Below are 11,989 nucleotides of genomic sequence, written 5' to 3' on the forward strand. Positions count from 1 at the left end.
AGACATGGACTCAACACAAATGGTTCAGTGTCACCACTCCAGCCATACTGCCACTGCCTGTTTGCAGATTTGTCCTGCGTCTCAAGGACTGTAGCTATAAACTGTGTAATTTGCAAAGCTTAGTGGGTACCTAACCCATCTTTCCCAGCATAAATATAAGAAGCAAGTGTTTCTGGGAGATTTTGAAAGGCCATTCTTGTGCAGTTGAAATTATTGGGAGGGTTTGGTGGCCCATAGCTTGTCCACAGTGATTCTGAAATTGTCTGGGACCATAAAATATTTAGCCCTGTGGAAAGCAAGCCTGCAACAAACAGCACTGGGCACAAAAGTAAATCATGGAGAGCCCTTTGGTAAGTGTACATGAGGTGTGCGGCACGTGAGCTAGGAAGACCATAGTGGTCTTGGTGTGGAGCATTTCTCCAGTGTGGACAAAAGTGAGATAAATGGGGCATGAACAGTAAGGACAACTTGGCCTCAAACAGAACTTACTGGAGTTGAGGTGGTGAAATTAAGGAGCATTTGTTTTATTTGTGTCCAGTCCGTGGAATACAGTACACAAACAGGATCCGTTACCCTAGTTGTACACTTTTATGTAAAGTATCAGGAGGTAGCCGTGTTAGTCTGTATCTGCAAAAACAAAGAGAAGTCCTGTGGCACCTTATAGACTAACAGAATTTTTGGAGCATAAGCTTTTGTGGACAAAGACCCACTTTGCAAGATGCAACCTGATGAAGCGGGTCTTTGACTATGAAAGCTTATGCTCCAAAATATCTGTTAGTCTATAAGGTGCCACAAGACTTCTTGTTTTTTTCACTTTTGCATAGAAGCTTCTTTAATTAGTCACTGATGACAATGAGAACATCTTCCTTGGTGATAACAACATCTCACATCAGGGCTTCTCCATTGCTCTCATCTTGTTTATACGCCATTTATACAGTTGATTACTGACTTCAGAAGCTGGGAGGTCAGGGGAGGAGGGTGAGAGGCAGGTGAATTTGCCTTTGCTGTGTTGGCCTTTAACACGTGGATATTAATTGCCTCTGACACTCACCCCAGTCCATCCTACCACACTTTTAAAGAACACCTATAAACTATTTCCTCCAAAGATCCTTTTAGTTTGATCAATGTTGTCCTTGTATGCAGACTAATATATCATGACAGTCTGTTTCATTCTGTGAATGAAATGCTAGGAAGTTAAAAAAAAAATCACAAACCTAGCATCTGAATTAGATTTTTACCAGTTTGTTGAAAGAAAACTACTTTAACCAGTAGTTTATCTTAAATGACAAGTAGTTCACGAAATCAAACTGTAAAAAAGACTAGATTTGGCAGGAGGGAGAGCTTTGATTGGCTGTGACTATCCAAAAGACATGTGGTTTATCACATTTAACCATCTGCTTTTTACTCTGCGTGGACCATGCCAGCTCCTTTTGACACAGACTCATGAACAATATTTTGTCACTGCACAGCATGGTACAATTTTATAACATAAATGCAATCTCTGAAGAGGAAAAGTTGAGAATGGCTGTATTTACCAAGGGCTGTTTGTCACTGTGTTTGGAATGCCCCAGATTTCTGGTTTACATGATCCATCTCATGCCGATATGTCAGGATCTGGAAAAAGAACCAGTTGCTCACAAATATAACGCTTTGCGTTGTCGCATGGTTCAGAGGTGAGCTCGCCACCTCTGACAAGTGCACAGTTCCCATCAACAAATCCTTTCTTTATGGCTAACCTGTGACGGAATAAAATGTTACTTCAAGCCACTCTAGTTATACCTTGTTTTATCAAGGTAAAAAACTTCCGCAACTTAAACATATGGCAAAAATAACAACTTGAATAATAACAAAACAATTGTGGAGAAACGGGGCCATTATAAAAATCATCTGTAAGTATGGTCTTTATAAATGGGAAGGAATAAGTCCACCAGTGCACCTCAGCACCTCACCCATGACACACCCATCTTTCTACTTTTTTTTTTTTTAAGTTCTGTCTCCCCTCAGCTGTGCCAATACACTTCTTTTTTTGGCTCGCAGCAACCCTTTCTTTCCTTCTTTCTCCTGTCCGTATATTATTATTGCCTATCTATCTTTTGACCAATATATGTCAACCATGATTTTCACCATGCTCTGCTGATTTGGGCCGCCATAGAATTAAAAAAAAAAATCAAAAAAAAAATCAGTGATGACATATCTCACTCCTTGTTACTCAGGTCTGTATTTTTCTCCTTTATAGCCCCGTCAGTGAACTTCAGTGAAATTAGAAGTTTCTAGTTATGTCAGGAACTCACTGGTGATTGGAGAAAGCTGTCCCATTCCCCCACATCCAGGGTCCATCAGTCGTGGCACGTGATAATCCTATCCAGTGAGAAGCGGTGAGGGGCCTTATGAAATCCTGCACAAAGACAAAGTCATGTCATACCTTTTCCTGCTCATTTCATAGCTGTAGCTACATTAGGTATTTGCTTATTTCATAACTGTATGGATATCAGGTACAGTGATGTGGTTAACAAATCCCTTATCTTGAAGCAGCCCCCTGGTTGATTAAATCCATTGGCCAGACTGATTACATTCCGCATGTCCTCCAAGCATGTTTGTTGTAGAAATTGTGACAACATCCTCTGCTGGTTAATCTCTATTGATTCTTATCTGGTGGAAAATACCTCCTTGAAATCACTTCTGAGACAATAAAATGCTCAGAGTGATATACAGATTTTCTTAGACGACAGTAATAGCTGTACTTTGAATATGAAAACTACAGAGGATATTGGGGTTAACCTTGCAACATGTACCTTTCAATTGAATTTAAGGTTCTGTTTTAGCTCTAATGCTGGGGAAAGAAGAGGCAGCATAAGATAACTAACCTTCAAGAAAAAAAAACCATCATCACAAAGAAAGATACTAAATAAAGCAAATCTCATTCTCTGTGGTCTTCTTTTTGCTGGCAAACCTTCTATTGACCGTTTTGAAAATTCAGCTTTCCAAACAGAAAAGTACTCTACCAGCTCGTCTTTGTTTTCTATCAGGAGGAGTCTGGAGCCAGAAGAAGAGCAGGCCTCACGACTCTCCAGCCAAGACTTGGTTTCAGTAGAAAAGTGGTAACATTTCTCTCCATGGGAAAACCAATTTTCTGGGCACAGCAACTTCCATCCTTAAAAACAGAAAACACAGGGTTTTTCACGTTACTGTTTCACTTGTCCTCCATCTCCAATTCTGTCTGCTTGACAATTTCCTCCATTTATTGTTCTTTGCCTCTATTAAACTTGTCACGTCTCTCATGCAGGGCTTTTATTTTTTTATTGTGTATTTGCACGTATGACACAACTGAGATCCATATCTGATTGGGACCTCTAGATGTTACCTCATGATAAGTTGTAAGTTCAAGTTTTAATAATAGATTTTCTCTTCCACTTTGATATTGAGTCAAGTGCGTCACAAACTGTCTCAAGATTCACAAGCACTGATATTGTTCCTGGTGTTCCGATGCTGGCTTAAGGACTTGTGTTCTTTAGCAAACAGAGAAATTGTTATTATTCTTGTATCACTTTCCTTTTATACCCAAATCAAGATTTTTCCCCCTCCCCAAGGGAAGTTTTGTGTATGTGATGGATGGATTCTATACATCAATGTATTTCTTACAGTAATTAGCTGGCTATTTCTTTGCCAGTAACTTTTGAGTAGGATACTTGCATGACAGGTAAAATGGTAACAGAGAGAAAGCCGTGCAAGTCTATATACTGTCAAAACAAAAAAGCAGTCAAGTAGAACTTTAAAGACTAACAAAATAATTTATTTGGTGAGCTTTCGTGGGACAGACCCACTTCTTCAAACCAACAGGTAAAATGGTGTGATGATGTGCAAGCAACTCGCCTTCAGAGTTAGATTCTATTTATAACTCACTTACTGGTATGCAAGCGTCATGGAGTCTAAGATGGTGGAACCTACATGCTGAGATGACACCAGAGAAAGAAAATATTAAAAGTGGGAGCTTGATTATCCTGCAGTTCATTAACAGATGTTACAGAAGCAACAGAAGAAGAACTGGTTTGTCTGTGGAGAGTAGACAGGCTGCATCCCATCACAAGCAGTGGACAGTGATCAGACCCCAGCTATGTCTCCCATCCATTATGGTATGCGGAACTGGCAACAGGAGGAGAGAAGCAGGCCTGAGTGGCTGAGGCAGAGGATCAACCTGCCACCAAAGCAGAGAAACTCATGACCACCGACTACAAGAGGAGGAGACATGGAGTGGTGATGCCCAAGGACTCTGTTCTCAGGACAACAGAGGCATCCATCAGCCAAGCTGACATGATGAACCTGGGCATGTTCTGCTTTTCCAGACCTTGCCACAAAGACATTACAGAAAGGAGTCCAAGGCTAATCCATCTTTGGACTATTACCACAGACTTCTCAGCCACATAGACACATGATACTGGCAGGTGACACCCTGGGCATATCAGCAGTGACTACAGGGATATGGAAACAAGACGGATGGAGTCAGGTGATGTTTTCCTCCATCCTCTTGGTTGAGGGTAAGGGACTGGGCCCTTCCAGCCCTAGGATTCTATTGATTCTATGATCTCCCATGGTCAGGCAAATTCTCTCTTCCAGCACCAGTCAGGTTCCCAGGGTGCCAGATTAGAGAGGGTCAACCCGTACTTAAAAGTAGCTATCAGTTGTTCCCTGTTCTTTGTCCAATGCTGTCTAACATTTTCTCAGGGACGTGGATAATAGTGTAAAAAGCATGGTTATAAAATTTGCAGGTAATACCACACTGGGAGGAGTCCCTAACATTTTGAAGGACAGGCTTTACATGCAAAATGATTTTCAAAAATGAGGGATCTGGTCTGAAAACAGGATGAAAGCCACTAAAGATGAACAGAAAGGACTGTGCTTAGGATGGAAAAATCAAATGCACAACAAGAGAGTGGAGAATAGTTGGCTAGGCAGTGATACTAGGGAAGATATCTGGCGTTTATAGTGGGTCACAAAGCCTGTGGCTACACTAGCCCACCTTTTGAAAAGGGGATGCTAATAAGCCACTTAAGCAGATGCTAATGAGGTGCTTCCATAAATATTCAGTACCTCATTAGCATAATGGCGGATGCTGTGTGTTTCAAAAGTGCCACTTTTGAAATGCATGCTGCTTGTGTTGACAGGGGCCTTTCGAAAGGCTCCCCCCAGATTTTGAAAACCCCTTCTTCCCAAAACCAAATAGGAAGAAGGAGCTTTCAACGTCTGGGGGGTCCTTTCATGTCTATGGCCGTGTCTACACGTGCCCCAAACTTTGAAATGGCCACACAAATGGCCATTTCGAAGTTTACTAATGAAGCGCTGAAATGCATATTCAGTGCCTTATTAGCATGCGGGCGGCCGCGGCACTTTGAAATTGACGCGCCTCGCAGCCGCGGGTCTCGTCCAGATGGGGCTGCTTTTTGAAAGGACCCCACCTACTTCGAAGCCCCCTTATTCCCATGAGCTGATGGGAATAAGGGGACTTCGAAGAAGGTGGCGTCTTTTCGAAAAGGAGCCCCGTCTGGACGAGATGCGCACTGCCTGCATGCTAATGAAGCGCTGAATATGCATTTCAGCACTTCATTAGTAAACTTTGAAATGGCCATTTGCGTGGCCATTTCGAAGTTTGGGGCACGTGTAGACGTAGCCTATATGAGCAGCGTGCATTTCGAAAGGGGCACTTCTGCAACGTGTTAAGCCACCATTATGCTAATGAGGCGCTGCATATTCATGGCAGTGCCTCATTAAAATCTGCCAGAGTGGGTCGTTAGCATCCCCCTTTCAAAACGCAGGGGCTAGTGTAGCCACAGCCAAACTGAATAGGTGTCCCCAGTGTGATGGAGTTACAAAAAAGTTGAATATTTTGAGTTTACTGATACAAATATTGTATGTAAGACAGAGGTAACTGTCCCTCTGCATTTAGGGCTGGTGAGGTCTCAGCTTGAAGCCTGTATCCATTTCTGGGCACCACACTGAGGAAATATATGGGCTTATTGGAGGGGGTCCGGAAGAGAGCACTTATTGGTAGCCTAACCTCTGGGGAAAGCTTGGAAAGACTGTGCATGCTTAGTCTAGAGATGAGAAGACCCAGACATGACCCAGCAGCAACTTGCATATATGCTATGGGCTGTTACAATGAGGCTAGTAAACAAATTTTTCCATGTTTACTGAAGGAAGGAAAAAAGTAGCTGACGTGTAACAAGGGAGATTTGGGTTAGTTATGAGGAAAAAAAATAACACTTTCCAAATACAGGGATATTTAAACTCTGTAATAGGCTTCCAAGGGAGATTGTGGAATCCTTGTATTTGGAGGTTTTTAAGAACAGGTAAGGCAAACGCCTTTTAGGGATGGTGTATGTAATTTTTGACTTGCCTTTAGTGGAGGGGGCTGGATTAAATTTACACACTGTGTTATTCTTATTCCCTCCTCTGAACTGCTTTTTCTTCATGCACTCTTCTTTGATGGTTTAAATCATGTGACTTAAAACAGATAGTCCTCGCTCTTGCTTTTTTATAATGAGTGCAAATTTTTCTTAAATAAGGAAAAAATGGATTCTAATTAACCAAAATGCTATTTACAAGTGTAGCAACAGTGTTAGGAATTCAATATGAAATCATTTCAGTCTAAAGTTACAGCACATATGAGAAAAAATACCCTTTTGAAACCAATCAATCTGTGTCTTTCCTGATTGAAGTCCTTGGTGGTTTCTCTTCTTACCTTGGATAATTTTCTGGAACTGTGTGAGGTTATCTTGCTGTCTACATGGTACAGGGAAGATCTGAAAAGCTTAAAGCCAAAATGACATAGCAATAGGATGTGTCACTTATAAGTAAATTGCAGCACAGTTTTATAAATCACTATACTATGCCCTGCAGGGACACGAAAAGCCAATTTCTACACATAGTTAATGCCTATTATATAATTATTTAATGTATGTAACATATCAGGCACTTTTTCTTGTTCAAAATAATTTTAAAATTAATATTTTGAGCTTAAAATTCTCCACAAAAAACTGGCTGAACATCTTGATTCTCCAGAGTCACAGAATACAGCAATTGAAAATAACCCAACTTCTGACATCTGAGTGGCCCATTTTCAAAGTTAGACTTCCAAACAGAATGATCAGCTACTTAAAAAGAGAGTGGCAAGCGAAAACTTTGAAAGGAAGACAAGGAAATTTGATGAGTGCATCAACCAATGGAGTTTAAAAGGATTGCCCATATCAGAGGATATGTTTTGGCACATGTGACTGAAACCAGGGGTTTAGACCCCAAATTCATGATTCTGCAGAGGTCCACCAAAGAGTCAGTGCTTCATACGAGTCCTGGATGACCCCACACCCCTTCTGGCTCCTGGGCATTGTGGCCAGTCAGATTTGTTATGCTACAGCTGTCCATGGAGACTTTGCAAAGAGGGGGTTCCGTGGTTTGTGCATGTGCGTAGTGGGAAGAATGTGAAAGACTCCAGCTGGTGTCCATGTCTAACCTCTACAGCCATAATGAGGCAGTGAAATATGTAGCCTGGATTGCACCTCTTTACTGACTTATACCGCATGAGAGTCACTCTCCAGGCATTACACACGTAGTATATCAGCAGAGAGCCTGTCCCTCAATATCTTCTTTGCTCATTCTTACCGTTTGTAGCCACGACCACCACTGTTATGACCAAAGTCAAGCACAGGAACCCCAAAATCCCTGCTACAAGCCTCCACGCAGGAGCCGGAGCAGAATCTGAGAGAAAGATAAGGGAGCAGTAGACACGTGAAGGTATAAATTTTAAAATCCAAACTAGGCATAACCCATTCGTATTCCCCATGTTAATGAAATGCAACTGGACCACTCATGAGAATTTCTTCTCCTGCTCTTACCCAAGCGGTCAGTCGGGTCAGAACATGCTATCAGCATGCCTGAACTATGGAATGAAAACTCTTACCCTGCTCAAAGTTATCCAGGTGAGGATGCCTGGATAGCAGGATCTAGCCTTAATAAAGTCTCAATAAGGACACAGACTGTTCTGTGTGGGACCTGATAATAACAGAACTGTGTTCTGGGGTCCTAGCAGCATTTCATTAAGGGATATTCCATCCATTTGAGCACTGTATGGAGCTTATAAACTGTAGTATTTTCAAAAGGTGAGAAAATATTATCTGCATTGTACAGATGGGGAAATTGAAAGGGAGAGATGTGAAGTGCTGTGCCTAGGTTTTACCAAGGCAGCAAGAAATCCTGACTGTCCATTTGAAGCTCTGTGCAATAGACAGAAATGATTCTGTTCAGTGGTTTATGAAAAAAGGGAAGCAGTGTATTCACTTACTGCCAGTATCATGTGTACTTAAAGGTGGGGCAAGGAAAAGGAGGCTTGGAACGAGTTCTAGGAGGAATAACAAATGTTCCTCCTTCCGTCTTGGGAGTTGCAGCTTCAGAGTCACCCTAGAAACAGCATTAATGGCTTAGCTATGCCTTTAGGAGAGTCTCATCCTGGGCCAATATGAAGCCTCCCCAGAAGGAGGTCTAGGAGACACTGTCTTTGTCAGTCCCTCGCCAAGCTCTGAGGTGTGAAAGGGGAGACCGCTTTATACAACAATGTAGTTGCCCTCCTGGGTTACATAGTGGGGGCAACGGTTAGATAAAGCCACAGTTGTGTCTTCCCTTAAAACCACTCTGGAGTGGCCAAGTGCTCTGTGCATTCTAGAAGGGAACAACCCTTGCATCTGGGGAGAAAATTTCTGGCCACTGCATTTGGAAGTAGAAGGCAGAGCACTCCTGGCATGGACTGACCTTTCCCTTCAGACACTCATCGGGTGGCTGAGAACAGTCTGGCCCACTTTTCCTTAGTGCATAGATACATCGCACTGCTCTGAATTTATTTTACAGAGCTCATTTTGCATCTTAATGTAAAGTACGTGCAAGGAGGCCAGGTGGATAACGCTTGTGGGTATCATTTTATGTCTTGATTTGGGTTATTGAAATCCTCAATTTTTATGTCAAGTTTTGCTTTTAGTGTTCTCATACAGTTCAAGGAAGGTGTTGGACTATGGCCAGTTAAACAGCAGTAAACATGGAGTCAGCAGCTTGTGGCACACAGTACCTTTGCTCTGGGGGTTCGTAGTCCTGCCTCGCCTCTGCTGCTCAGTAGCATTATGGCATCTCTGTTCTCTGTGTGTAGTCACAAGCTTGTTTATTTCTAGTGGTTATAGCACAGAAATAGTGAATTACATTCATTGCGCTCACACACTCGACAGCTCTAATTACAATCTCTATCAGTATGAAACTGTCATTGCAGGACACAGTGCACAGCAGGGCTTTTGAATTAAAAAACTTAGTGCCTCAGTACAAAGGTCTTTAGTAGCCTGTCATCATACTGGGATCAACCAATAATTATGAATTCAACAGCTGAATCTTATTTTTTTTTCAATATCTGAGTCTTACCGCAAAAAGCTATTAGATTTACACTTATTCACATGACTTATATAACCCTTTGCACATACTACGTAAGCAGAATATTACCATTTAAAAGCTAAGCATAAACGTTAGGGGAATATCCAGATCAGGTAACGTAGCTACTTGTTTACCCTAACGATCCCTCCATTCTGTTAATGACTATCTTGACAACTAAAATTGCACTTTACATATTTTAGAGCCAATTGAACGAAGATTTACAAACATATTTGTAAACTCATTAAATATTTTGCTATTTTGTTGGTTTAAAGCTTGCTTCTTCCCCCTTGGAAGTCAATAGCTGTACTCCAGTTGACATCCGGGGAGACAGGCCATTAGATATTATACTCCTTGTTTCTGTTTTTAAAGAGCATTTTTAAATCTCATCTTCCCAAGAACTAACTGCTCAACCTCATGGATGCTCATTGGAATTCCTCTGCAGCTCAGGAAAGCCGCTGCTGGATAGGAGTCATTTTAAGGCTCTGGAATGGTAAATCAATGTGCACAATTAGGTATCAGTCATGATTCCCAGATATTGAGTATCACAATCAGGCAAACCATAGAGAAAATGGTAATTTATCAGGATACAAATGTGTTTTGGAAGGAAATAAGAATTCAGGCATCGCCTCCTTTGTCTCTCCACCTATGAGGTCTGGCTTAACGTGACCACCTGTCCTTGAATACAGGAGAAATCAACAACATACATTGCTAGGAATGATTTGTGATGGTATAACCTCAGAACTGTATTCCAGGGCACCAGAGGTATGATAACTGTTGCTTCCCACTCCCGGAATATTATGCATCATACCAGGAGCATTTCATTGGCTGACAGATATTAACATATTACTAAAATATTTAAGAAAAAGATACAAATATAAATAGATAAGGTCACACACAGGATATACAGCTCAAAGAAGAGATTTAAAGATTAAATAAAATATCCGTAACAGCAGATGTAGTCTCAGATGCTTCTAAATATACCACACCTTTGGTCCTGGTGTTCTTATGTCTTGGTTTCTTCTGCTGCTCGGAAATGTGAAATTTCAAATCTGCATACGTCACTACCTCTTGATTCATTTCTGGTGCATTCTGGGATGGAAGGGGAGGATTTAGTAGACTGAGAAGAAAAAGGGAGCTGTGATGGAAACAGATACTTGTACTAAGTAACAACAACAGCAATCATAATGGACTACTAGCAGTATAAAATGGTAAGGTTAGGAGAACCAATTACCCATCTTGTGGCATCTGGAAGATGGCACATAATTCTGGGTGGGGAGGCACCTTAGCACACACTGACAAGAGATCTTCAGAGAAGAAAAAGAATTAAGTATTAGAGGGGTTTCAAAAGAAGAGTATAAAAGACAGAGCTATGATTTCATTTGTTCTTGAGTTAGAGGGAGGCAGGATATACTCTGACTCCTCATGCTGGAGAACTCAAGAGAGATGGGAAGCAGTTGGCTTTCCCTGTAGAAAAAGAGCCTCCCTACTGGTCAGACAGTTTCAGGGTAATGTGGGAACTGGATTGTGGCCCCTTCCCCTGGCTGACTGGAATGGCTGTGCTGGGGGAAATGCTTACAGCATGTGTCGTACATGTGCAATAATACAAGACAGGCCCATCTCTTCTCTCCCCTTAGGTTTTTACAAGCTCTGGGTCTGATTCTCCACCTGTTCTTTAATAGGGATTGTACCACTGACTTTAATAGGGATTGTATGGGATTTAGGCACTTTGGAAAATCCCACCCTTTGGTGTCTAATTATAGATGTAGGAACAGAACTGGAGGCAGCAGCGCCTCCAGTAATTGCTATTGGACAGGTACAGCTCCTCCACCTGCTCCTCCACTTGAGTGATGTACTTTCACATAACACTCACTGATTCCAGATAGAGTTTTGTGGCCACGCTCTGCTTTTAGACAGCCCTGTGTACATCTGGCATAATTCCACGGAAATCAGTGGCATTTCTCCAGATTCACACAGGTCAAATGAGGTTAGAATGCAGCCTCATGCTGCAGAGAATCAGATGTCAATATATCAGTCTCATATTAATATAATTTATTTCGTCCTTTGGGGGTCTGTGACAAGGATAGTGTATTAGAGAGGTAGCCAAGTCAGTCTGTAACTTCAAAACCAACAAGAAGTCCTGTGGCACCTTATAGACTAACAGATATTTTGAAGCATAAGCTTTCATGGGCAAAGACCCACTTCGTCAGATGCATGAGTGGGGTGGGAGGGTGTTCAGAGGAGTTTTTAAAGAGGGGGTCTCAGTAAAGGAGAGGGCCAGAGCTGACAAGGTCTATTCAGTCAGGGTGGAAGTGGCCCATCACAGGCAGTTAATGTGGAGTTGTGAACATCAAGAAAGGAGATATCAAGTCAGTTCATTTGGAGGTGATGGGAGGATGTGGCCCATTGTCAGTTGCTAATGTGGAGGTGTGAATATCAAGAGGAGAGAAACTGCTTTTGTAATGGGCCAACCTCTCCCAGTCTCTGTTCAGTCCTTGGTAAATGATAATGCAGGGGACTGGAATGGCTAAGTGATCCC

General features: G+C 41.9%; 1 protein-coding gene across 1 annotated transcript; it reads right to left on the reverse strand.

The window, feature by feature from the left end:
* Nucleotides 1-1,594: 1,594 nt before the first annotated feature.
* On the reverse strand, nt 1,595-10,530 carry LOC142013307 (natural killer cells antigen CD94-like). The gene is made up of 7 exons (XM_074994543.1): nt 10,440-10,530; nt 9,104-9,199; nt 7,651-7,746; nt 6,734-6,802; nt 3,003-3,151; nt 2,292-2,395; nt 1,595-1,736 (listed from the first exon to the last, which is right to left on the reverse strand). Exons 1-7 carry the CDS (start codon nt 10,528-10,530, stop codon nt 1,595-1,597), a joined length of 747 nt encoding a protein of 248 aa, XP_074850644.1.
* Between the last annotated feature and the right edge of the window lie 1,459 nt (nt 10,531-11,989).

Source organism: Carettochelys insculpta, chromosome 1, assembly GCF_033958435.1.
Source record: "Carettochelys insculpta isolate YL-2023 chromosome 1, ASM3395843v1, whole genome shotgun sequence".
Classification (NCBI taxonomy): domain Eukaryota; kingdom Metazoa; phylum Chordata; order Testudines; family Carettochelyidae; genus Carettochelys; species Carettochelys insculpta.